The sequence below is a fragment of the Myotis daubentonii genome, chromosome 4, assembly GCF_963259705.1.
Source record: "Myotis daubentonii chromosome 4, mMyoDau2.1, whole genome shotgun sequence".
Taxonomy (NCBI): domain Eukaryota; kingdom Metazoa; phylum Chordata; class Mammalia; order Chiroptera; family Vespertilionidae; genus Myotis; species Myotis daubentonii.
In genome coordinates, this window is record NC_081843.1 from 25,609,052 (window position 1) to 25,636,064 (window position 27,013).

At 47.1% G+C, this 27,013-nt stretch overlaps 1 protein-coding gene across 5 annotated transcripts in view; it reads right to left on the minus strand.

The window, feature by feature from the left end:
• Positions 1–27,013, minus strand: part of MYH11 (myosin heavy chain 11) — a 118,723-nt gene that overhangs the window by 79,029 nt on the left and 12,681 nt on the right. For all 5 annotated transcript variants that reach the window (XM_059693266.1, XM_059693265.1, XM_059693269.1 and 2 more), the window contains exons 2-3: positions 24,803–25,164; positions 13,032–13,188 (exon numbers count right to left, since the gene is read on the minus strand). In XM_059693266.1, the coding sequence (XP_059549249.1) occupies positions 13,032–13,188; positions 24,803–25,147 (502 nt within the window). In that variant the 5' untranslated portion in view covers positions 25,148–25,164. The remainder of the gene's footprint in view (positions 1–13,031; positions 13,189–24,802; positions 25,165–27,013) is intronic.

Here is a 27,013-nt window from a genome sequence, read left to right on the forward strand (position 1 = left end):
AGCTTAATGATGGCTAGTCTCACCACCACTGCTGTTCTATCGTCACCAGCATCTAAAATAGTGAGCTGGTGAGGTTGTTTCAGATGACAGCAACTCTGTCCCAGGGGGACAGAGTATCAGGCCAAGGGCAACCCTCTCTAATTAGAAGGGCTAAGTCAGTCCCTAAGCCTTTGGGAGTCTCAGTTTTCCCATCTGTTAAGTGGGGGTAACAGCACGATACTTCACCAGATTGCCTCGGAGAGAAGATAAACTGTTTTGAAGGGGGCGGAAGGTGATGTCTCCAGGTTTGACACTCAGCTCTGGGGCCAAGTCACCTGGTGCTCTGGGCCTCAGTGTCTTCCATCTGTCGAATGGGGACGCTGTCCTGCAGGTGCCAGCAAGGGCAGGGCGATGTGGGACTGACAGAGCGGTGAGCCCAGGGCAGAGCGGTGCCCTTCCTCTCTCTGCCCAGTTTACAGAGCAGCCTCTGGGGAGCTGAGTGAGCCTGAGCCAGCGGACCATGGACAGAGGGAGCCCGCTGAGTGTGGGAACTTGCAAAGCATAGTTTGCATCCTCCCACCTCCCAAACTTCTCCTCAGCGTGGAGAGGGTTCAGCCAAGAGCCTGAGCTGATAAAGGCCTGGGGCTGCTGTTTCTTTTTTAACCCCCTCTCCCCTCACTACACACTTCCCTGGAGTGGCCACTTGGTGCTAATTGGGTGAAGACAAAGCGCCCCTGTGGCTATCTTGCACAGGTGACAGCTCCTGATGGCTCCTCTCAACACATCAGAATGAAATCTTATCTGCCTTTCACAGCCCCGCCCCGCCCCTGGGACCATGGGCGGCAGGGATCCCTGGTGGTTCTTGTCAGGAAAGCTTTAGTGGTGCTTCACCCACATTCATCGTGTTAATTTATCGCAGTTAAATAACTCCAGCTCCTTGAACGCCCACCTTTCAACACCCTGAGATGTAAGACAGGCCCGCAGGAGCCAACAGCCTGCCATGGGACGGTAGGGGGCTCTGTGTACCAGCTCAGCACCACCCACTAACTGGGCAAAGCTTAGGTTTTGGAGTCAGATAAATCAAGCTCAGATCTGGCTCTGACACTTACGTGACCTTCAGCAAGTTCTTCACCTCTCTGAGCCTCAATTCACCCAGCTATAAAATGGGGCTGGTAATAGCACCTGCTTCCAGTGTTGGATCTGGCAAGTCATGTAAACACAGGCCCACATGCACACACTCCAAGGGAGGAAAACTAAAGAAACATTTTGAAAGGACCCAATATTTGCTCTTTCCTAAAAACCATCAAGGCAAATGGGAAAAAATTAGAACTTTGTTGGCCTTCCTGGTTTTATAATTTAGAATTGTTTTTATTCTGGATTACGTATGCAGGCACCATAATAATTTCAGGCCTTCACTGTCAAGGGCCTAATCTGATTGTGTCTACCTTGTAGGCTTGTGTTAAGGACCCATTTTGAGAATATTCTTGTAAAGCCCTGAGCATATAGGAAGCACACAATAAAGTCCACTAGCGTCACGATCACTTCTTTGGAGAAGAAGGTAGGAGAGAATTTCCATGGGAGGAGGGTGGAGTTAACACATGCGTGTAGTGCTCCTCCCTCCCCAGATCTTCCTAAAATGACAGTAAAGGAATTGTTCAAAAGCACACGAACCAGTTCAAATGAACTGGAGAGGAGGGAACAGCAACACAAGCTTGGAAGCCAGAAAACAGGAGAAGTGATGACTGTCCCAAGAAAGGAGAAGTCTAAGCTGGCCGTGGGCACAGCTGAGAACCAACTCAAGTTCACCGTAAAATTCCCTGTTCTGGCCCAAGCCTCAGTAATTAGCAGCACCTGGGCCTCTGGAAGAGGGGGCGAAGGAGGACATAAAAACGTAAGAATTGGTTGAAGGTCTGTTTGAGGAGCTACGAGCCACTCCCTGCAGCCTGGTGACTGCCTGCCCTGCCCACAGTCCACAGAGGCAGATTTCGTCTCTTAGAAGGGGTGAGATAAAGGGTCTCTGTCCTGGGGGCCACCAGAGACCAAACTGAAATAAGGAGGACAGTGTGCAAGTTTCATCCCACAGTTTAAAACCCGTAGCCTCTCCTCAAATAGACCCTCAAGATAGTGGTAGATTTTTTAAAAAAAGATTTACATTCATATATATATATATATATATATGTATATATATATATATATATATATATACATATACATATATATATATATCTTTATTGATTTCGGAGAGGAAGGGAGAGAGAGAGAGAGAGAGAGAGAGAGAGAGAGAGAGAGAGAGAGAGAGAAATCATTGATCGGCTGTCTCCTGCATGCCCCTACTGGGGATTGAGCCCACAACCCGGGCATGTGCCCTTGGCTGGAATCAAACCTGGGACCCTTCAGTCTGCAGGCCTACACTTTATCCACTGAGCCAAATGGGCGAGGGCAGATAATGGTAGGTTTTTATACTCCAGACAGAAGATTGCACAAGTCTTCTCTGAAGAATATGATCAGCCCAAGGAAAAAGAGTGACAGATATATCAGAAGTGCCCCAAGGAATGGCTCAGCTCCACCATACTACAGCCAAGCTCATCGGCAGCAAGCTAACTCCTGCAAGCACAGAGCACCCATCACTTTTGTGGCGCCATGTACTAAAGCATTCCAGATGAGTGGACAGCCAAGAATCACCAGACACCTGAAGAAGCCACTCATATGACAGACAGACATTAAAACAGAAAGGAAAATGCATCTGGAGGAAAGAGAGACTGTACATGGAGAAGTATTCTTCAAGAAAAAGAAAAAGAAGTACTCTCACACAGAAGAAGAATGCTGTCAGAAAGAAATATTCAGAAAATAAAAGAGTTCTTAGCAATGAAAAAAGTATGACAGCATAAATTAAAAACTCAATTTAAGGGTAGTAAAATAAAGTTGAGGTAATTGCCCAGAAAAAAAAAGGATAAAAAAGATAAAGAGATAAAAAAGACAAGAGAAAGATGAAAATGATAGGAACAGTCCAGGAGTGATAGGAACAGTTCGGGAGTTCCATTATGGAAACAAGAAGACTTCCAGAAAAACAGAACGGAGGACACAGAGAGGAATATGTCATCAGGAAAGTAACTCACAAAAATTTCTCAAAATCTAAAGATATGAGTTGAGCTTACAGATTAAGAAGGTCCCTTAAGTCTCTAGCACAATGGCTGAATGACAAGTCCCATCATCATAAACAAGAGGAGAAAAGAGTTTAAAAGCTCCCCCAAAAGAAGGGAAAACTCTTGTTATACACAAAGGAGTAAGAATCCGATTGGCTTTTATCTTTTCAAAATGAAACTGAAGCTGGAGAGCAATGAAGTAATGCCTTTAAAATGCTGGGGTGGTGGGGGCGGGGGCACGGGGGCTATTTCATGCTTAAAATTTTAGACCCAGCTAAACTATCTCTTAAATATTAGAGAAGCCGCCCTAGCCAGTTTGGCTCAGTGGATAGAGCGTCGGCCTGCGGACTAAAGAGGCCCAGGTTCGATTCCGGCCAAGGGCACATGCCCAAGTTGCAGGCTAGATATCCCCCAGTAGGGGGCATGCAGGAGGCAGCCAATCAATGATTCTCTCCCATCACTGATGTTTCTATCTCTCTACCCCTCCCCCTTCCTATTCTGAAATCAATAAAAATATTTTTTTAAAAAAGAGATGCCCCAGAGAGCTCTCTCAAAAAAAAAAAAAATTAGAGAAGCAGCAAGTCTTTCAGATAAGATTTCAATTTGCTCACATCCTTTCTTGAGAAGCTACTAGAGAAGGTGATCTATTTAAACAAGAGAATAAATCAAGGAAGAGGAAGACATGGAAACTAGGAAACAAGGAATCCACTATGAGAGCACTGAAGGGAATTCCAAGGATGACAAGGAAGATCCCAGATGTTAGCTACCATTCATAGAAGGTACCCAGGGCAGGTCAGAAGGCCCCAATAGCAATCACCTTTAAGGAGAGGATATCAATAGGATCACCAACACATATCTGGACGTAGTAAAAGAAGAGCAACACATTTAAAAGGAGAATTGGGCCTGGCCAGTGTGGCTCAGTGGTTGAGCACTGACCTATGAACCAAGAGGTCACAGTTTGATTCTTGATCAGGGCACACGCCTGGGGCTACAGGCTGGATCCTCAGTAGGGCGTGTGCAGGAGGCAGCGGATCAATGATTCTCATCATTGATGTTTCTATCTCTATCTCTCTCTCCCTCTCCCTTTCTCTCTGAAAGCAATAAAAGATATATTTAAAAAAATGAAAGAATTGGAAGTAGAATTAGTGATTAAGTACATAGAAAACTAAGTTGGGGAAAAAAGGCAATTACTAACACCAGGGCAAAAAAAAAATTATAAAAAGAAAAAAGTAATCCTGAAAAAGAGCAGAGTTCAGCTGTGAACAGTATCTCCACAGGCATAATAATGTAAACTCAGAATATAGGCTTCATCAAAGTTAATATAAAACTACTAGAGGCCCAGTGCACAAAATTCATGCACTGGGAGGGGGTCCCCTCAGCCAGGCCTGTGCCCTCTCGCAGTTTGGGAGCCCTTGGGGGATGTCCGACTGGTGGCTTAGGTCCGCTGCCATATTCCCAACTCCCCTGATGCAGCAAAGGGTTGAGCCTGGAGCACTGAGCTCTCCACAACAACCTATAAGTCAGCATCTTCAGACAGGCTTCAGTCATCCTTGTCACACCCATTCTCACCTCCACATCATCCCCGCTCCCCTCTCCCATCTTAGTAAACCACCTTCAAAACGTGTAAAGCCCCGCCCCTCTCAGACAACCCTCCTCACCCATCCTGACTATGGTTGGTTCTTTTCTTTAACCAACTCTGATAGTTCTTCATTCATTCATCCATCAACAAATATTAACTGAGCAGCTACTATATGCCAGGTTCCAGTAAATGAGCTGGAGAGACAATGATGAACAGGCAGATAAGGATGCTGTTTGTAAGTCTGACGGAGTTTATGGGGCCTCAGGAACTTAAGAGTCCATGTAATACATTTTAAACACTTCATTCTATACTTAGTGAATGTCATCCACCTCTCCCCAACCTCACCTCCTCACCCCCTATCTTGTTCCACGAAGGACTGAAGGAGGAAGCCACAGCTGTTAGCTTTACCTCTCCAACAAACCAGAAAGCTCAGCGTGGATCCCAGCCTTGTGACTTTATAGCCTTGTGACAGCAACATTCCACAAAGGAGTCATGAAGTGGGCCTACACATTCCTTCACCAAAACCAAATTTCCACTTTATAGGGAAAAACAAAAATGCTTCCAAGCTTACATTTTTCTCCATGATTTTATGGAGACTTTTTCCATTAAAGTCTGTCAGCACAAGTGTGCCAGAAAGCACCAGGGAGTGCCAAAATGGACACATCCAGAGCAGCGGTTAATTCCCACTTAAACTAAACAAAGACCTGTGTGCTCATGGTTGTCATTTTCTCTTGAGGTTCAAAATGTGATAAGGTTTCTAAGTAATTTTTTATTTCACTACTAGAGGCCTGGTGCACTACATTCATGCACTGGAGGGGGCAGGGGGTCCCTCAGCCCAGCCCGTGCCCTCTTGCAGTCTGGGACCCCTCAGGGGATGTCTGCCTGCTGGCTTAGGCCCAATCTTCCCAGGGACTAGGCATAAGCCAGCAGTTAGACATCCCTCTCACAGACTGGGGCTCTTGCTGTCCAGGACCCCTTGCTCCTTACCACCCGCCTGCAGTGGAGGTGGGAGAGGCTCCTGCTACCACACCTGCGCTCACCAGCCATGAGCCGGCTGAGCGGCACTCCCCCTGTGGGAGTGCACTGTGACCACTAGGGGGCAGCTCCTGTGTCAAGTGTCTGCCCCCTGGTGGTCAGTGTGCATCATAGCAACCTATCGTTCTGCTATTCGGTCGACTTACATATTAGCCTTTTATTATATAGGCTATGGTTTTGTGCTAAAACACAGACCTTAAGAGGAATGAAATGTATTAAAACGAGTCTTTGTCACCAATGCCCACAGTTGGGAGGTTGTCTAGGAAGCAAAAGTTATCACAACAAAAATATTTTTCAATGAGTCGACCACTTAGGAATCGGACCCCGCTAAAGCACCACTGCCCCCACTCAGGCAATGGCTCCACCTTGCTGGCTACTGAGTGCCAACATCCACCACGACACAAACCCAGAATCAAGTGGCAACTCTGCAAACGGCCGATTTCCCAAAGGTGCAGAGGGTCACAAAGTCAAAGAGTTTGGAAAGGCCACGGCTGAGTGTCAAAGAGTCATCATGAACAACAACACAAGGCGGGCCTTGAGAGCCTGGAACATCAAAGAAGGAAAGAAAGATCTTGGGAAACTGGCGATGCCTCAAGTAAGTCTGTAAAAATTGTGCTCTCACAGAAATCAAGCATGACATGACGAACGCTGTATTATGCTCTCACACGATTTAAAAGCAAAAAAAAAAAAAAAGACAAAACTATCAACCCTCAATTAACTGGATACTCAATCAAGAATTAGCATCTAATAGCAATTACAGCCAAATTCCTATTGCATGTCAAAAAAGATAAATCTATGTTCATAATTTGCAATGTCATTTTTCAAGCCCAATCAAAACCTTCCCCCACCCCCCACCCCCCCACTATTGACAGTAAAACTTTGGTCCCGGTTTTAAGTGATGTTTTTTCTGGAACTAGTTGTTTTCAGATAGTCAAAAACTCTTTTATTTCATGCCACTCAGCTCAGTTAGTGTATAAAAGATCAATGGTGGTGATCACTAGATGATAGAAGTTTGGGTGTGGGTGTGTTCTTTTTTGCTTAAATATAAATTTTCTTAAAAGTTACGTATATATTTTTAAGAGCATTGTGGTGGTGGTTACCAGTCACACCCCCTCCCTTCTCCGTTGCTAACAGAATTTTATTTCATTCTGGTTTTCAGGTTAAATGTGTTCCCTCAGCTCCAGGAAAGAACTAGGAATAGTCCAACGCAATGAAAAACATCCTGGTCGCCTTTGCCACTGATTGGTTTAGAGGTTGATATGTGACCAAGTTTGAGCTAATGAGATACAAGGGAAGGCCAGCTGAGGAGATTCTGGGAAAAGTTTCCCTCCCTGATAAATAAGAGACATAGGAAAAGAGCTTAACCCTCCACTTCTTTCATGTTTCGGATATTATCATCACATGAGGATGTGATGTCTGGAGCTATGGCTGCCAGCTGGTGACCATGAGAAAGAAGCCAAGAAAATGCCAAAGAAGTTCATTTTTGAGCTGCTGAATTAACAAACTCTGAAATCATCAACCTTCCGGCTTCTTATGTGAGATAATAAATTCCCATCACTTAAGCCACTTTAATTGGTTTTGCTTGCGTCCTGAAGCCAAAAGCACCCCAAATGATACACTGTAATTCTGTGATGTTCAGCTTCCCACAGAGGTGTGTGAACCACCATTTTATACTTTTACATAAAAGGGAGACCACAAAGGATTTTTAAAAACAAAGAGTCCTGGCCAGTTTGATTAGGTGGATAGAGCATCGGCCTGTGGACTGAAGGGTCACAGGTTCGATTATAGTCGAGGACATGTGCCTGGTTGTGGGTTCGATCTCCAGTAGGGGACGTGCAGGAGGCAGCTGATCAATGATTCTCTCTCATTATTGATGTTTCTCTCTCACTCTTTCCGTGTCCTCTCTGAAATCAATAAAAACGTTTTTTTTAAAGTGCCCAATGTGTGTGTGTGTGTTTTTTTTAAAGTCATATGCTTAATACTTTACAACCTGAGACTGAATCTCCTCAACCCTCCCTGCCAGGTCCCATCAGCTGGCCTTTGGAGGTAATGGCAGTCTTGTGTGTGGAGTGGTCCAGCTCAGATCATACCTGTGGGGTTTGGCTAACCCTGTCCGCAAAGAGGGGCACTTCTACCCACGCCCCTCCACGTTGGAGGGTATCTCCTAGGCACACCCAGAGCCCTGCCCTCAGGAGTTTCCAGAATGGGGTCCCTCTCAATCCCCAACTCAGAACTCAGGGTGCCAGGGGTTGGGCAATTAATACAAACAAGCTTTTCAGGCCAGCTGAGGACTGGGAGCTGTAGAACTCACACCCTACCAGAGGGGTGGCTGACATTTGGGAACACAGGCCCAGTGTTGCCAGATATTCCAATGTTTTCAAAACGACCTGGAAATCTAGATTTTAGGTACAATCTCCCCGTTTTTAAAAGTTGGTGACTAATTCAAATATCCTTAAAACTCCATGTGGAGCAAGGCAAACTTATCCGAGGGCTGGATCCACCTACCAGCTGCCAGTTTACCATCTCTGGGCTATTTACATTGAACAATCACAAGCCAATTGTACACAGCTTTAAAATTGCCATAGCCCTTTTCTGTTGCCCTTGCCAAGGGCAAGGACAGGAGAACTCCTGTATCTCAAGCCCAGAACCGTATAAAGAAAAGAAGACCCTCTCATTTGCTCCAAAGGGCTGGGTGCTGCCTTTTGTGTAACCAAGATACTTAATGAGGAAAGCCAGAACTCAACTCTGAGGGTTTTGCTGAGAAGAGGCCAAGGGAGTTAAACAGGAAAAGCTCACAATTTAGAGATGCCTCCATTTCTCTTTTTCTTACCTTATTGCATTGGTTAGGACTGCTAGTGCAATATTGAATAGGGGTGGTGAGAGTGGACATCTTGTGACTCAAGGTAAGGGGGAAAGCATTGGCTTTCACTGTTACGTATGATGTTAGATGTATTTTTTTTTTTTTTTGCAGATGCCTTTTATCAGGTTGATAAAATGCCTTTTATCAGGTTGATAAAATGCCTTTTATCAGGTTGATAAAGGTTGAAGTTCTTTTATAGTCCTAGTTTTCTAACAGATTTAATCATAACTGGATATTAAATTTTCTCTGGATTAATATGATTATGTGTTTTTTATTCCTTACACTGTTATATTGGTTGAGTTTTCAATATTGAACCAGCCTTGCATTCCTGGTGTAAGCTCCACTTGGTCATGGCCTGGGTTTTCAGACACTTTCAGAGACTCAGCTGCCTCTGCTGCAAGCTGTAACACCAACCCTACCCCACAGAATTGTGCTGAAGATTAAATAAGAGTGAGTGTGTGTCTGTGTGCTTGAATCTAAAGTCCTATTCAGATAGAGGCTGCAAAGAAGCCCTATGATAGCAAACTTCTACTTTTCAAGCTTTTGCCACATCAGGCACTGCATGAAGCACAATCTGTACCCTAATTCCATTGATCCTGAAGTGTGGTGAGGTGGTTTTAGGTGACACTCGGATTAATATTTCTTATTTTAATAGTTATGTATTCTTTTCAATGTGTAATATATATGTATATACACACACACACACACACACACACACACACACACACACTCATATATATATGTAGCTGGTGTGTCCAACATCTATTTTGGTGCATAATAATGATGATGATAATAGCTTACACTTAGTGAAGGGTTTTTTTATTCCTTACCCAAGGATATGTTTATTGATTTGAGAGAAAGAGGAAGAGGGAGAGAGAGAAACATCAATCAGTTGCCTCCCATACATGCTCCAACTACAGATCAAACCCAAAACCTATATATATGCCCTAACCGGGAATTGAACCTGGATGACACTCCAACCCACTGAGCAACACTTGCAAGGGATCGTTGAGTTTTTACCAAGTACCAGGCATTGTTCTAAGCACCTTATATACAATAGTTCATTTAATCTTCCCATCAGCCCTAGCAGGTAGGTAACGGTTATTACAATCCTCTTTCATAAATAAGGAAACAGAAGCATAGGGCGGGAAACTAGTTTGCTCAAGGTCACATATCCAGTGAGTGGCAGACCTGTTCTAGAATTCATACTCCTTTTAAAAATTTTGTTTATCCTCACCCAAGGATATTTTTCCATTCGTTATAAGAGAGAGTGGAAGGAATGGGAGAGACAGAGAGAGAGAAACATCAATGTGAGAGAGACACATAGATTGGTTGCCTCCTGCATGCGCCTTTACCAAGGCCAGGGATCGAGCCTGAAACAGAGGTATGTGCCCTTGACTGGAATCAAACCAGGGACCTTTCAGTCCTTGGGCCAATGCTCTATCCACTGAGCCAAACTGGCTAAGGCTAGAATTCATACTCTTAACTAATATACTAGTATACTGCTGTTTTTTGCTTAGTCTGAAATAGGTTCTGTGGGGAGGAAGCTTATAAGAAAAATATCCTATCTAATAATAGACAAACATGGTAATTGACCGTACCTTTGCTACGCTTCCCATTGGCTAATCAGGGCGATATGCAAATTAACTGCCAATAAAGATGGCGGTTAACCGCCAACAAAGATGGTGGTTAATTTGCATATGTAGGAGCAATGCTGGGAGGCAAAAGGGGAAGGACAGAAGAAGCCGCCTGCTGCTGATGGTGATTGGAAACCTAGGCGGCAGGCAAGAGCCCGTGATCAGAGAACTGGGCGTCTTTGCCCGCCCCCCGGCTGGTGATTGGTGTTCAGAGAAGCCAGGCAGGGCAGGGAAGAGGCAGCCGCCAGCAGCCGCCTCTTCCCTGCCCCCGCCCCCCCCCCCCCCCACCCACCCACCCGGTCGGTTTTCGGAGAAGTACCTGTATTTTTTTTTTCAAAGTACCTGTATTTTTAATAATTTCTTGACATGGTAAAAGAATTTTACATTACGATCCAAGGGTGGTGGGGTGAGGAGAAGGAGCTGCAGAACAATCCAACAAACAAAAAGGGAAACAGAAATGCATGGTGGAAGGGATTTGAAGGGTGGGTAGGGGCATTGCCCAACTAAAATGCAATTGGTTTGTTACTGAGTACTATTCATGGGAAGACAGCATCCTGACTCCTTCTCTATACAGCATATTGGGAGTAAAAATGATGCATACAGGTGGAAATATGATTAGGGGTTGGAAGACAGATAGGGAAAGAAGTAGTCAGAAATAGACACTGAGAGAGTCACTGGCTGGCTGCAAATACTGACTCTCCAGTAGTGATAGGATAAAAAAGTGGGGGATATCTCTGGAAGATTCAAGAGATAGTGGGCAACTCTTCTATGGTTTTGACTTGCCCAGCAGATTTCCACATACACACGTGTACACGCCTATGTTTGCATGCACACACATATACACATAACTGACTGCCCTCCCTGGAAGCACAGAAGAAGAAGCTGCCCACCTTTGGTCCAGGCGCCAGCGCCTGCAGCTGGCTGCAGCCCAGGAGACGGACAAGCCACCCGCCCGAGGTCCCAGGCTGCAGCCACCCGGAGAAGCTGCCAGCCCTGTGGTCCAGGGCCCCAGCGCCTGTGGCTAGGGAAATAGGTTCCCTCTTCTCCTACTGCAGTCATTACTTCAATATTCCCCTTCTTAATTTATCTCCTGTGTTGCAACCCAGCTCCATTTTTCATCAGAAGGATACGAAACAGAGAGAGCAGTGTTAAAAGCTTACATTTTTAAGCTGGTAAGGTTGGTACTTAAACATATAAATGGAAAACTAGAGTCCTTAAGGTCACAAAGGCTACAAAGGACAGGGACAGCGCATGACCTATTATATCCAGCAATCCATATGGGGACTGAAAACTTTGCAATGATGACAATTACTAAAGATATGAATCAACTAAAATAGTTGACAGGGACAATTCTTCCATCTTTGAAAATATCTACATCAAATATGTTTAAATAGATTTTCATCTGCATAATCTAACACATTCTGACAAGACCACCACCACCACCACCACCACCACCACCAATGTGGTCAGTGTTGTGCCGATAAATGTTTAATAACTGAGGGACCGCCCCCACCATGTGCACAAATTTTTGTGCACCGGGCTACTAGTCCTATATAATAAAAGCCTAAAATGCTAAGTATCTGGTCATCCATTCAACCAATCAAAGCGTAATATGCTAATGATATGCTAAGGCCGTTCAACCGCTTGCTATGACATGCACTGACCACCAGGGGACAGATTCTCCAACTGGTAGGTTAGCTTGCTGCCAGGTTCTGGCCCATCAGGACTGAGTGAGACCGGCTGGACTCACCCTGGAGCCCTCCCTCGTCCCTCCCCAGCCCCGATCGTGCACCAGTGGGGTCCCTTGGCCTGGCCTACACCCTCTCTCAATCCAGGACCCCTCAGGGGATGTCAGAGAGCCGGTTTCAGCCCGATCCCGCAGGCCAGGCCAAGGGATCCCACTGGTGCATGAATTCATGCACCGGGCCTCTAGTTAAGTTAATAATATAAAGATGTAATTTACATGAAGTTTAAGAACAGGCAAAACTGATGGTGTCAGAAGTCAGAATGGCGGTTACTCCAGGGGTGTTGAGGAGGTCTCCCTGGGCAGCAGCATGCAGAAACTGTCTGGAAACATTTCACATCTTGGTCTGGGAGGCGATTATACAACTGTAGCCGTGTAAAAATTAATTTTAGGCTGGATACTTTAAATGTGCACACTTTACACACTCTACCCTTCTTTATGTTTTACCTCAGTCAAGTTTATAATACACAAACATGGAGGGAATGTGCAAAGGCCTTTAGTTTGGAAAAGCCAGCATTAGTCTTTACAAGTTTCAAGATAGATACTTTTAACAGACGAGGAAACTGAGGCTGGAGAGGAGGAAACAGTTGCCCACAATCCCACGGGGGGGACGAAAGGGGTGTGACAGCTGGTAGTAAATTTAGAGCTGGTTGGCTCTGCCCCAGGGCTGGTACCTCCCTCTCCCCTGCCAAGGTGAGAGCATTATAGCATTTCCAGACAGCCAGGGCCGCGGGCAGCCAGCGGGACGAGTGCTGAGGCCTGAGCGGGCGCATGCCCGTATTTGCCCAAACTCTCCCGCTCCCTCACCCTCCCGGCCGCGAACACAGATGTTCAGCTTGCCTTTTTCCCTTTTTCAGTCACGGCCCTCCTGTCCCCCAGTGCTGCCTGCCAAACACCACATTCTTGGCGAGAACTGCAGGCAGGCAGGACAGGAGGGGCCTGGGCAGAGCAGCAGGCTCCGGAGGGGCCCTACGCCCCTCGCCCCTGCCGCTCGGTGGGCTCCTCAGCAGCAGCAGCCCTGGCCAGGCCTCCCCGCACCTCCCGGCCGCCTCACCTTGCAGCATGCTCCGGTAGGCCGTGTCGGCGATGGCATAGATGTGTGGCGGCATCTCGTGCCTCTTCTTGCCCTTGTACATTTCGACGATCTTCTCTGAGTAGATGGGCAGCTGCTTGTAGGGATTGATCACCACGCAGAAGAGGCCAGAGTAGGTCTGCCAAACAGAGAACTCCAGCTTAGTTCGGGAACATGGCAGGGGGAGAGCTCCTACATCCAGCCCGCGGCCTCCCTGCGTTTACTGAGCACCACTGTGTACATTTTCTGGCTCCATCCTCACAGTAGCGCTGTGAGACAGAGGCACGCCTGTTCATTTTAGAAAGGGGGAAACTGAGGCACAGAGCCCTGGTGGGAACTCCTTGGCATCACTGAGATGCCGGGTGTGGGGAAGGGAAGCAAGGGGCAGGACTGGACTTCTAGGTCCCCTATGTTGTATCTGACGACTGTGTGTTTTTAAACAGTTCTGGGTTCGATCCCAGCTCCCCCCTTACCCCTTGTCACTTCACTTCCCCGAGCATCACAGGCTTAAGTAACATTTAAGTAACTATTTGTGGGGCACTTACTGTGTGCTGGCCACTGAGCTAAGCATTTCATAGGCATCTTCTTGTCATTCTCACACCTACCCTGTGGCAGTGGTACCAGGATTTTCCCACCGCCCATCTGACAGGTGAGAAGTGGGCTTGGTGAGGTTGTCACCAGGTCACACAGCGGGTGGGAATTCCAGAACTAGAAACCACAACTGCTTACTCCAGAGCTCATACTCTCCGTGTGTGTGTGTGTGTGTGTGTGTGTGTGTGTGTGTGTGTGTGTGTATCTTTTTGTTAAACCTCACCTAAGGATATTTTTCCATTGATTTTTAGAGAGAGAGGAAGGGAGAGGGAGAGACAGAGGAACAGAAACATCGATGTGAGAGAGACACATCAATTGGCTGCCCCCTGCACTCACCCTTGTCAGGATCACCAAGGTACATGCCCTTGACCTGAATTGAACCTGGGGCCCTTCAGTCCGCAGGCCAGTGCTCTATCCACTGAGCAAAACCAGCTAGGGCCAGAGCTCATACTCTTGACCATTAACAAAGCACCCTTCATCTGTAAGATGGAGATAAATATGCCTGTCTTTTAGAAGGAATGGTACTGACACTTGCTCCAACATGGATGAACTTGGAAACGTGATGCTGGATGAAAGAAGGCAGACACAAATGGCCATATATCTTATGGTTCTATTTATATGAAGTGTCCAGAACGGACAAATCCTTAGAGACAGAAGACAGATCTCAGGAGAGAGGGGAATGGGGACTGGCTGCTAACAGGGACTTGCTTTCCTTTTGGGGTCATAAAAAGGTCCTGGAACTAGACAGTGGTGACAGTTGCACAACATGTGACTGCGCTAAATGCCACTGAATTCTACCCATGAAACTGGTTAAAATGGTGAATTTTATGTGATGTGGATTTTACCACAATTAAGTACAATAGCTGTCCAATTCTACCAAGTACCTGGGAGCAGAAGAGGAAAGGGGTGGGAGGGCACCCCGCAAGCCCCCTTGCTGTGCACCTGTGAGGCTCCATCATCGTCATTATTGTCCCCTATCGCACACATCTCCTTTCCCGTGGACTGAGGACACAGCCTAGGAGACCAGCTCCAACCTGTCCCTCGGGCACTGCTTTCCCCAAATGATAGTTAGCGCCACCCAAGGCTCTGATGCTCACGAAGCATGTCTTCCCTCCAGCACCCCAACAAGTGACTAAAGGAAAAGGAGCAGAAATTCCAGCTCTGGTTACACTCAGACCAAATGCCAAAGGGTAAGCAACTTCATCAAAGTCACCAAGCAAGACCTTGGGAGCGCCAAGTCCAGCACTGCCCACTCCCAGGTGTGAGTACTGTCCACTAGGCTGTCAGACCTATGCCTGTCCTACAGAAACAGAAACAATCAAACATTCATTCATTCACTCTTCATTCAATCATTCATTCATTCATTCATTCATTCATTCATTCATTCAGTGTGTATGTCCTAGACACTGTGCAAAGTGCTGGGGTTAAATAGAAGACAAAAAGTACAATGTCCTGCCCTCAAAGGGCTTTCAGTCACAGCTACAACTGACTGGACAGTGGGAGGGTCCCTCTAGGGCTCAATCCTCTAAGGGACAACCCTGTGATAGGCCAGGGAGGGGGTGGTGAATGGTGTTCTTCTAAAGATACAGGATTGGTGGTAAAGGAGAGAGTAATCACCCAGTTTCTTACCATTTCCCTAAACAGGGCAGGAATGAGGTCAACATACAGCCTATGTAAACCTCCACCAGCTGTTTACTGAGCATCTACTGTCTACCAGGTCTATGCTAGATGCTGGAGATAAACAAGCAATAGTCCCTGCCCTTGGAGAGCCCACAGATCAGAAGGGGGGTGAGGGCATTTAAAACAACATCATAGCCCAGCCGGTGTGGCTCAATGTTTGAGCATCGGCCTATAAACCAAGAGGTCATGGTTTGATTCATGGTCAGGGCACATGCCCAGGTTTTGGGCTCATCCCCAGTAGGGGGGTGTGCAGAAAGCAGCAGATTGATGTTTCTAAACTCTTTGCTGTTTCTCTCTATCCCTCTCCCTTTCTCTCTCTCTCTCTCTCTCAAATCAATAAAAACATAGAAAAAAGGGAAAAACATTATAAGAGCAACAGTGGGGCCCAGAGGATTAGGGGAGCAAAGAAGAGAGGGCCCTAACTCACGCTGGGGGTGCTCTGGAAAACTTCTGGGGGAACGTGCTCCCTGCGGCTGTCTTAATAGACAAGAAGGTGTTCACCTCAGAGAGCAGCAAGGCACTGAGGCATCAGGGCAGAGATGAAGAGGTTAAAATGTGGGGCGGGGTACCTGTGGTGTTACTGCTTGAAGCATGCGCTTTGGTATTGCTAGTGCATAGAGGAGGAGAAAAGTGATGGTGAGAGGGTTGGGGCCCATGCAGAGGTAAGTGGTGGGGAGGGGTGCTGGGGTGCTGGATGGATGAGTCCACTGTCTGCCTGGAGCCCTCCTACCCACCCTGGAAACAACAGCCACAAGTGCCCTGAGGGCAGGGAGCCCCCTCTTCTTCCTCTTCAGTCCCTACGCAGGCCTTGGCATCCAGTAGGTGCCTACTAAATGCTTGCTAAATGATTGCCGAGAGGTAAGTCAATTACAAGTCCTCCCTGGGGCAGGGGCAGTGCTGCTACGTCTCTGTGGCCTGGGGCCTTGCATTGGGCCCGTACACAGTAGGTGCTCAGTACACGATTGTTGAGCGAGTGGCAGAGTTGTTTTAGGACAGGGGCTGTGAGTCCTAGTCATCTGTGTCCTGGTCCCCAGCATGGGGCCTCCCACAGACCAAGTGCCAACAAAGGACCGATCGTTAGAACGAAGGTCAACGCAGCCTTACGAGACTCCTCCAGGCCTCAATTCCACCTCTGCCCCACCCAGGACCACACCCACTGCCAACTCCCGTGCCCCTTTTAGAATGAGGGTGTCATGTACAGTCCAAACCTCACCGCCCCAAGTCTTTCACCTGGAGACAGTAAGGGCAGTGATTAAAGGTACAGAATTGAGTACTGGGGACTTGGTTTGAACCCTCATTCTGCTCCTTCTAGTTGTGTTACCCTGGACAAGTCTCTGAACCTCAGGGGGCGGGGGGGGGGGGGCGAGGGGGGGACTTTATAGCTGCTCCTTCATAAGTTTGCTATAATCTATGAAGATAGCACTCATGAAGCATTTAACACAGTGCCTGATATATATATATATATATATATATATATATATATATATATATATATATATATATATTAGGTAATCAATAAATGTTAGTTGACTACATATACTATTCTCCCTTTGTTTCATGATGACATAAACTTTGCCACCTTAGCACCTTCGCATGTGCTGTTCCTCTACCTGGAATGCTTTCCCCCAGCCCCTATCTTCCCAGAGCCATTTCCATCTCCTTTTTTCAAGACTCAGCCTAAACGTCACCCCCAGGACTGTGAGCTGCACACCATTGTACTCCAGCCCCAGCACAGGGCCAGGCACATGGCAGGCACTCAGTAAGTATTTGCTGAACAAAATGAATGAAAGAGAAAAGAAAGGCATGCATGGCCCTCCCAACTCCATCGCTGGCTCCTGAAGGAGGACTGTCACTTTTCTCCTGTTTGCTGGGACACCTCCTGGAGCTATGCATGCAGCAGGCACGTGATGCATGCTTCCAAGCAGATCTGAACCTCTGTTCAGTTCAGCAAACCTTTCCAGGGTACAAGGATCCGAGAGGAAGGAATGGGCAGACAGCAGCACGCCCCACGCAGGGTGGCTGGGCTTTGGAATCTGGGGGGGTCCATCTCCCTTGTCCAGCCATGGTTAACGTGGCCCGACCCAGGCCACCTGCAGTTGGCTATGTGCCTGCTGCCCCGTCCCCACGAGCTCCTCTCCAGCTGGTCAAGTTCAGAGGTTTCCACATCCCTACCTCCCTTGTCCCTGCCTGCATCTCAGGGCCCAGTGCCACCAGCAGGTCCCAGCTGCAGGCCCAGGGTTTCCCTCTTGTGACCGTATTAGGAAAGGACTCCAGTTTTCCCTGACACTTTATATGGTCAGCCTTGGAGGCCTGAGAAGGCGCCCCTCCCACAGCCCTGGCAGAAACGAGAACAGTGATAGAAGGTGAACGGAACTCAGTCTTTAAGTCATGCAGGCCTGGGTGGGACCGAAGCATTGCCCTTGTTACCTGTGTGACCTACATTAAGTGGCCAAACCCCTGAGCCAACAACTCTCCTCCATCTATAAATCAACTAGAGGCCAGATGCACCAAATTCGTGCGAGAGTAGACCTTCCTTCCCCCAGCTGCCAGCACAGGCTTCCCTCAGGAACCCGGGACCCAGGCTTCCCTCCAGCTGCCTCCAGGCACCCAGGACCTGGGCTTCCCTCGCAGCCCCAGCTTCGTCTGGACAGTCATCCGGAAGGACATCCCAAAGGATGTCTGGTCTAATGAGCATATTATGCTTTTATTATAGATTATTATAGACTAGAGGCCCAGTGCATGAAATTTGTGCACTGGGAGTGGGGGGTGTCCCTCAGCCCAGCCTTTACCCTCTCCAATCTGGGACCCCTTGGGATCGGGCCTAAATTGGCAGTTGGAATCCCCCTCACAATCCAGGACTGCTGGCTCCCAACCGCTCACCTGTCTGCCTGCCTGATTGCCCCTAACTGCTCCCCTGCCAGCCCGGTCACCCCCAAATGCCATCCCCGGCCGACCTGGTCGCCCCTAACTGCCCTCCCCTGCTGGCCTGATCGCCCACAACTGCCCTCCCCTGCCAGCCATCTTGTGCCCACATGGGGGCGGCCATCTTGTGCGAGGGCATGATGGTCAATTTGGATATCACCGGTTTATTATATAGGATTGGTAACTAGAACTTCTTTATCAGTTGTAGCGCCATGTCACACCTTCTGCGTCTGTCTAGGGACAAACATGGTCCACCATGACCACACTTTTGCTGTAGCCTTGATTTTAACAGCAGAAAGGATGAGAAACAACCTAAATGTTCATCAGTTGTGGCCTGCTGCTGTTAAAAAGAATATATATACATGCACACGTTTACATATGCCCATATACATACACTTGCTGTATATACAATATAGCTGGAAGGCAGCATTTGAAACTGGCAACTATGGTTTCTCTAAGGAGGTGAACTGAAAGGGGAAGAATGGGGATGAAGGGAAAGTTCTGAACACCTTTAAATACTATTTTATTTCATAGTTGCCTATTTAAAAATATTTAAGTCTGACTGGATGGTATGAACAGACATAGAAAGAGCCACAAGACATGGTTAGGTGAAAAAAGCAAGCTGCAAGGTATACAGAAAGTGATTTGGGGGGTTATGTTGGTTATACATGTACATATGCATAATGACCCTGTTAATCATATGTACCTCCAGGGAAGAGGGTTGGGGCTCATTAAAGAGGGGGGATCCCAGCCCTGGCCGGTGTGGCTCAGTTGGTTGGGCATTGTCCCATCCACTGAAAGGGAAATTATTCCTGGTCAGGGCATCTTCCTGGGCTGTAGGCTCAATCCCTGGTAGTAGACATGCAGGAGGCAACCCATAGATGTCTCCCTCTCACATCGATGTTTCTCTTCCTCTCTCTCTCTAAAAAATCAATCAAAATATTTAAAAATAAAAAAGAGCTTGGCCGTCATGGCTCAGTGATTGAACGTCGACCAATGAACCAAAAGGTCACCAGTTCCATTCCCGATCAGGGCACATGCCTAGGTTTCAGGTTTGATCCCCAATAGGGGGTATGCAGGAGGCAGCCAATCAATGATTCTCACTCATCATTTGATGTTGCGCTCTCTCTCCCTCTCCTTTCCTCTCTTGGCAACCCAACAAACAGGAAGTTTATTCCCCTTTGCTCTGGATCATATTCCAAATCCCAGGGGTCAATGAAGGGACTGTCCCACTGTGTACAGGGACCAAGCAGGTAAGATGTAAATGAAGCGGGCCAGGTGTGAGGGGAAAAACAGGCACAGTGCTCCATGGCCAGCAGCACTCAGCCTCAGGGTAGAGGAGATGACAGGGAGTTGGGGAGACGCGCCTTGCAGAAAAATGGAGTGCACAGCCCATTTAAGTTTTTACCAAAAAAAAAAAAAAAAAGTCTTCCCTAAAACATCAGGCTGGCAGAGGAGGACACGGGGAGTTCTATTCACCTTCCATCCCTGTTCTTGTTACCTGGCAACCTGGATCCAGGGGTGCAAGGTCCTCTGCTGTGTCAAGCAATGCCTGAAACTAATGTTTTCTTTTTCTTTTCTTTTCTATGTCAAGTTAACTCAATGTTTTTTGTCACTCACCCTGGTTAGATTCCTTCCTTCTGTGCACTTAAAACTTGCCCAACTCGAAGCTAACAATGCCCATGGCACCATCCCCACCTGCCCCAGCCCACACACATCACATCACATCACATCACATCACATCACATCACAACATCACCACATCACCACATCATCACATCATCACATCATCACATCACATCACATCACATCACATCACATCACATCCTGCCCTAAGCCTCCTGTTGCCTCAGGGCCCTTTACCATCCGTGAGCACTCACTCCACCCTGAGGCAAACAGGCCTTATTTGAATCCCAGCTCTGTCCACTTCTAGTGAAGCAGCTGAGCACCTCTGAGCCTCAGTGGCCTGGTCTCTAAAACAGGGCAGTAGCGCCTGCCTCATAGTTCCGCTGGAAGGAATAAATGAGACAGCAGCTAAAAGCGCTGGTCCTCGGACCAGCCTCTCTGGGTTTAAGACCCGCTGTTTCTCATCAAGTTATTTAACCTTTCTAAGTCTCCGTTTCTTTATCTGCCAAAATGGGCCTCAATAATAGTGCCTCTCTCCTACATAAGAAAAAATAGCAATGGCAATAATAACGTATTAGTATAAACTCTTAACACAGTAAATCTTAAATGAACGGCAGTTGCCATCGTTGCCCTGGGGATAACAAGGCTCCTTTGAGAGTCTAATGAAAGCGAAGCCCCTCGCCCCCAGGAAGAATGTAGGTATGCGGGACTTTTCCTTAGCTCTCCGGAGACCGACACGCTCCCTGGTGCTCATTCACTGGCACCGAGTTTAGAATCCCATGTTTTAGGGAAGACCTTTCTTTTGTGTAAAAACACTTAAACATTGGTTAGGAGGGTAGGTCTCGTGTCACGTGTACATACAGGAACGCTGGCTGTGGGCACAGTGCTGTCCGGCAGATCCCTCAGCTTATTCAGTTGCTCAACTGGAACTTCATGCCCACTGATTAGAAACTCCCGTGTCCTCCTCTGCCAGCCGGACAGACACCATCCGGCTCTCGGGTCCCCTGAGATTGCCTGTTTCAGATTCTGCACACACGTGGGATCGTGCAGTCTGTCTGTTCTTCTACGGCTGGCTTATGCCACTCAGCATCTCGTCCTCCAGGCTCATCCATGTGGTCCCACATGACAGGCTTTCCTTCTTTTCTAAAGCTGAGTGACATTCCATTGTACGGATATACCACCTTTTCTTTCCCCATGCATCGTTTTGGAATCCATGTTCTCCATTTGCATCTAGTGCGCCTTATCTTCCTAATAATAATAATAATAATAATAATAATAATAATAATAATAAGGCAGCCTCGGGCCAGGAACAGGCCCTGTGACTGCTCGGCACCCCACAGAGGCGGGTAGGAGAGGAAAGAGCACACGCACTTGACCTTGGGCCAGGCCAGAGGACTTTCCCAGCGAGTCACACCCCTTCTCTGCCGCAGTCACTGCACGTGCAGTGTGTGTGGGACACAAGCTTTGCTCTCACCGGTGCCGTAATGGGTGACATGCCTGGGGAGGACTTGGGACAGTCTCACCTTCAGTGAGATCCCGCCACCTGAAACCTTTGTCCCATCCCCCAGCCAGGGACAGAGCTGACTGCTACATCGTTATGGAAAACTCCAGGCAGAGAGAACCCAGCCAACGACCCACCAGAAGAGCTAGGGGGCTCTGGACCAGGGATCAGAACGACATTCACACACCACGGGCACCATGAACCATTGTGGCAGCTCAGGTAAGTGGCAGCTCAGGACCCTCTGGCTCCTACAGACTCTCAGATCTAGGAGGACAAGACAACTGCCAGGACCTTCTCAAAGGTGAGCAATTTGTGTTTGCCGGGCTTTTTGAAATTTTCCAAGTCTTTGAGGTGGGCCTTGCAGAACAAAGGGGAGCGTTCTCTTCATCACCAAGGGCAAAGCTGGGCACCCCCGCCGGCCTTAGCATCACCTCGCCGCCGACCTGTTAATCTGCTATCATGCGCTGGCAGCGTAACTTGCCCCCCTTCTCTTTCTTTATCTCCTCGGTCATGAAAAACGGTTTCTATTTAAGTGACTAAATAGACCAGGAAGAATCAAGACAGGAGAAGGCGCGTGGTCACCAGGCTGAAACACTTTCCATCTAATCCGTCGGAGAAACATGGCAGGAATGTGAAGCTTTGATTCAGATTTTAATCTGCTCTCAGAAGACATTCGGGGTATTGATACCTTCATAAACCCCTCTTTTTTCCCCTGATTTCTAGTTTGGGCTCAAACACTGTGTCAGGGGACAGCAGGTGAGATAGATGCACAGGCCTGCCCTCGACTTCTCTGGCTAGAGATGACACTTCTTAGCTGAGAGGCCTGGTCCCGGAGGAGCCCAATTTTCCCTCCAGCTCCCTGCAGACTGGTGTCCTTAGAAATGTCCCTGGTGGACTGACAGCCCCAGGTTGATACATTCCCATACAAGGAGTCCCTCAGACAGAAGGAACTTCCCTGGTTAGTTAGGGAGGTAAGGATGGCCGTTAGCACTCGGAGACTCAGCTTGCTCTCTGGTAAAATGGACCAGCATCCTTACTCAGTGGAGGTTGTGTTGATTAAACGAGATCAAGTGTGGCAAAGTATAGAACCTGAGTCAGAGGAGGAATTTATGTAATTATGAGTTGTTCCCCTGTTTTCTCTGAACTATCAGAAGAAGGGATCATCCATGATGTTACAGCCATGGGATAGGTTACACAGTCCTTCAAAGCGTATTGGGGCCCCAGCCAGGTGGCTCAATTGGTTGGAGCGTCATCCCATACAACAAAAAGGTTACAGGTTCGATCACTGGTCAGGGAGTTTATGGGAAGCAAACAATCAATGTTTCTCTCTCTCCCTCTCCCTTTCTCTCTCGCTAAAATCAAGCATATCCTGGGGTGAGGATTTTTTAAAAGGGTATTGAGGTGGGGGAGTTCTGACAGATGTGGGGGTGCTCCATCCAGACTTGTACCTGGAAGAAGGAGCAGTTCACTAGCTTGTGTGCAGAGGCTTTCAAATATGCAAACACGGACCACTGTCACAGAGAAAGGCGCCACAGCACGCCAGCACCGGCACAGCTGTTCTCCGGGGGTGGGGGTGGGGGTGGGGGGTGATTTGTGTTTGCTGGGCTTTTCTAAAGTTTCCAAGTCTTCTGTGGTGAATGTGTCTTATTTTCCTAATTAGGAAAAAATCTGCAGGACATTTCGAGAGATGACAAAGGGCTTTTTGTAATTTTCACAAGGCAAAATGTAAAGGGCAGGACCAGAGGGCATAACGTTAGAAGTGCCTGTTCCCACAAGTTTACAAAGGAGCAAGGACATCTGACTGGTAATAACAAGAATGGCCATAACAACAAAAAACCACTAATAATAATAATATCAACACCTCGCGTTTTGAGCACCTACAAGGTGCCAAGTACTTTCTCTTTAGAGTAACCACTCTGAGGCTGGTACTATCCTGGTGTTCATTTTGCAGAGAAGGAAAGGAAATGTCAGAGAAATTAGGTGATTTGTCCTGGGGATCTCAGAGGCCAGGCAGACAAAGGCTGGGTGGGGGGCCCTCTGCCAACAGTCAGATATCAGGGCTACCATGTCCCTCTATGTCAGCAGTTCTCAACCTATGGGTCGCGACCCCTTTGGGGGTCGAACAACCCTTTCACAGGGGTCGCCTAAGACCATCGGAAAACACATATTTGTAATTAGAAATAAATATCTCACAATATATAATTACATATTGGTTTTGTGATTAATCACTATGCTTTATGTTCAATCTGTAATAATGAAAACACATCCTGCATATCAGATATTTACATTACGATTCATAACTGTAGCAACATTACAGTTATGAAGTAGCAACGAAAATAATTTTATGGTTGGGGGTCACCGCCACATGAGGAACTGTATTAAAGGGTCGCGGCATTAGGAAGGTTGAGAACCACTGCTCTATGTCCTGGAGACCTGGTCTGACCCCACAGGGAAGCTGCACCCTCTGAATCGCCCAACCCCATCATCTAGTCCAGTGATGGCGAACCTATGAGACGCGTGTCAGAGGTGACACGTGAACTCATTTTTTTGGTTGATTTTTCTTTGTTAAATGGCATTTAAATATATAAAATAAATATCAAAAATATAAGTCTTTGTTTTACTATGGTTGCAAATATCAAAAAATTTCTATATGTGACACGGCACCAGAGTTAAGTTAGGGTTTTTCAAATTGCTGACACGCCAAGCTCAAAAGGTTCGCCATCACTGTTCTAGTCCAACAGAACTTTCTGTGGTGGTGGAAGTGCTTTACCCCTGTGCTGCCACAGGTGGCTGTGGGGCCCTTGACATGTGGCCAGTACCACTGAAGACATGAATTTTCAAACACTGATATTTAATTTATATCTAAGGCTAGGTAGCCACATGCGGCCGGTGGCTACCATATTGGACAGCGCAGCTCTAGCCCACTCTGGTTGGCGCAGTTGACCCAGAGGAGTCCCTGTCTAATCTGGGCCTTCCCACTTGTGACAGGGAAGGCCTCCACAGGTCCTCAGGCCTCCCGCCCAGCTGGCTGCCAGATCTCCAGCCTTCCCAAGGAGGTCATGAGATCTCCATCTCCCAGGTGGAGAAAGAGCAGGGAACTACCTCGTTGAAATCCGTGGAGTGTTTACCACGTGCCTTGGCACTCTGCATACGTGGGATCTGTGTACCACCTTCACCTGGGAAGGGTGATTATCCCCATTCCACAGAGAGAAAAACCGAGGCTTCACATGGTAAAATAACCTGTTCAGTGCCACAGAACTAGGAAGTGCGGGACTGAGACTTGAACCCAGGCCTGAATGATTCTATCTCACCATACAGCTGCCCTCGGCGAGACCTCTGGCTTCCCACCCTGCACCCTGAACATGTCTCTAAACCTCTCCCCTTCCAGGGTGCAGAAGGCCAGGAAGGAGGGACTGGCCGCCCCAATACTCACGTATATGAGTCCTGAGAAGTACCTCTCCCTCAGGTTGTGCAGCACGGAGGCCTCGTTGAGGCAGGTCAGCTCTGCCATGTCCTCCACCTTGGAGAACTTGGGTGGGTTCATCTTCTGGATGTCATCTTTGCCGACTGTCACCTTCTTGCCGTTCTCCACCAGTTCCACGATCACCTCATCCCCCTTCTCCTCCTTGATGCTGGCCGCCTCGAAGCCCTGCTTCTCCGAAGGGATCCAGACCAGCTTCTTGGCAGACCAGTCGGCCTGGGCCACTGGGCTGTTGATGAAGTTCTTGTCCACAAAGAGGAACTTCTCATCGTCACTGAGCTGGCCCTTCTGCGCCATGGTGCCTGGTGGGTCCCCTGTGGAGGAAGGCGACAGGGTCAGAATCGGGCCAGAGCTAAACTCTCACCTCACCATGCCTGGGATCACCATCCGAAGAAACGGTCCGCAGAGTACAAGGGTGTCTGTCCCCTGCAGTACTGTTCTGTCGTCAGAGAATGGAAACAGCCAGCCCTTCCAGAAAAGGTCTGCACCATTGCCTAGTGTTCATCAACATGGCACTGGGTACATAAACCATGGGGTTTTCATGCAATGGAATACCTATCCAGGGCTTAAGAAGCAAGAAATATATCTGCGTGTGTTGACATAGGAAGATATCCAACTCTGAACATAGAGTTACCACATGGTCCAATAATTCCATTCCTAGGTATATACTCAAGGGAACTGAAAAAATACATCCATACCACAACTTGCATGGGAATGTTCATAGAAGCATTATTCACAATAGCCCCAAAGTGTAAAAAACCCAAATGTCCATCAACAGATGGATGAATAAAATGTGGTCTAGCCATATGATGAAATATTACTCAGCTCTAAAAAAGAATGAAGTACTGATATATACTGCAAAATGGATAAACCTCGAAAATATTATAAGTGAAGGAATCCAGTTATAAAGGACCACATATTGTACGATTCCATTTATTTGAAATGTCAAGAGTAGGCAAATCCATAGAAATAGATTAGTGGTTGCCAAGGGCTGGGAGAGAAATAGAGGGGGACACCTAAGGGGTACAGGGTTTCTTTTGGGGCTAATGAAAATGTTCTAGATATTGTAGCAATGGATGCACAGCTCTGGGAATATGCTAGAAGCCACTGAATGGTATAATTTAAAAGGATGAATTATATGATATGCAAATTTTTCTCAGTAAAGCTTTCAAAAATGAAATAAAAGAAGAGATTGTAAAACAGTAGGTATAATATCCCATTTTATTTTAAAACATTTAGGTTCCAGCCCTGGCTGGTTTGGCTCAGTGGATAGAGTGTCAGCCTGTGGACTGGGGGGTCCTGGGTTCGATTCCGGTCAAGGGCATGTACCTTGGTTGCAGGCACTTCCCCAGTAGGGGGTGTGCAGGAGGCAGCTGATTGATGCTTCTCTCTCATCAATATTTCTAACTCTCTATCCCTCTCCCTTCCACTCTGTGAAAAATCAATAAAATATATTTTTAAAATAAATAAATAAAATATTTAGATTCCATGTAGCCAAATAAGTGGAGAAATGTGCACATATCAAGTACACTGATGAGGGGATTTTTACTTTCTATTATTTTTTTTCCCAATTTAATTGTGGTAAAATATATAGAACATAAAATTTACTATCTTGACCATCCTTTTAGTATGGTTCAGTGGTATTAAGTGCATTCATATTATTGTGTAGCCATCACCACCATCCATCTTTAGAACTCTTCATTCTCTTTTCGAAACAGAAATTCTGTACCCATTAACAATAATTCCTCTTCTGCCCCTCCTTCCAGCCCCTGGCAACCACCATTCTACTTTCTGTCTCTATAAATTTGATTACTCCAGGTACCACATATAAGTGAAATCATACAGTATTTGTCTTCTTGTGACTGGCTTATTTCACTTAGCATAATGTCCTGAAGGTTCATCCATGAGTTGCATGTGTCACAAGTCTGTCCTTTTTAAGGCTGGATAACATTCCATTGCACGGATAGACCACATTTGTGTAACTCTCCATCTGGAAGTATCCATGCATCATTGATGGACCCTTGGGTTGCTTCTACATTTTAGCTATTGTGAATAATGCTACGCTGAACACAGGTGTACTTTCTATTACGTATCTTTGTCATATTTATAGTTTTATAACTTTGTTAAATTTATAAAAACTGATATTTTAAACAGATTTTGAAA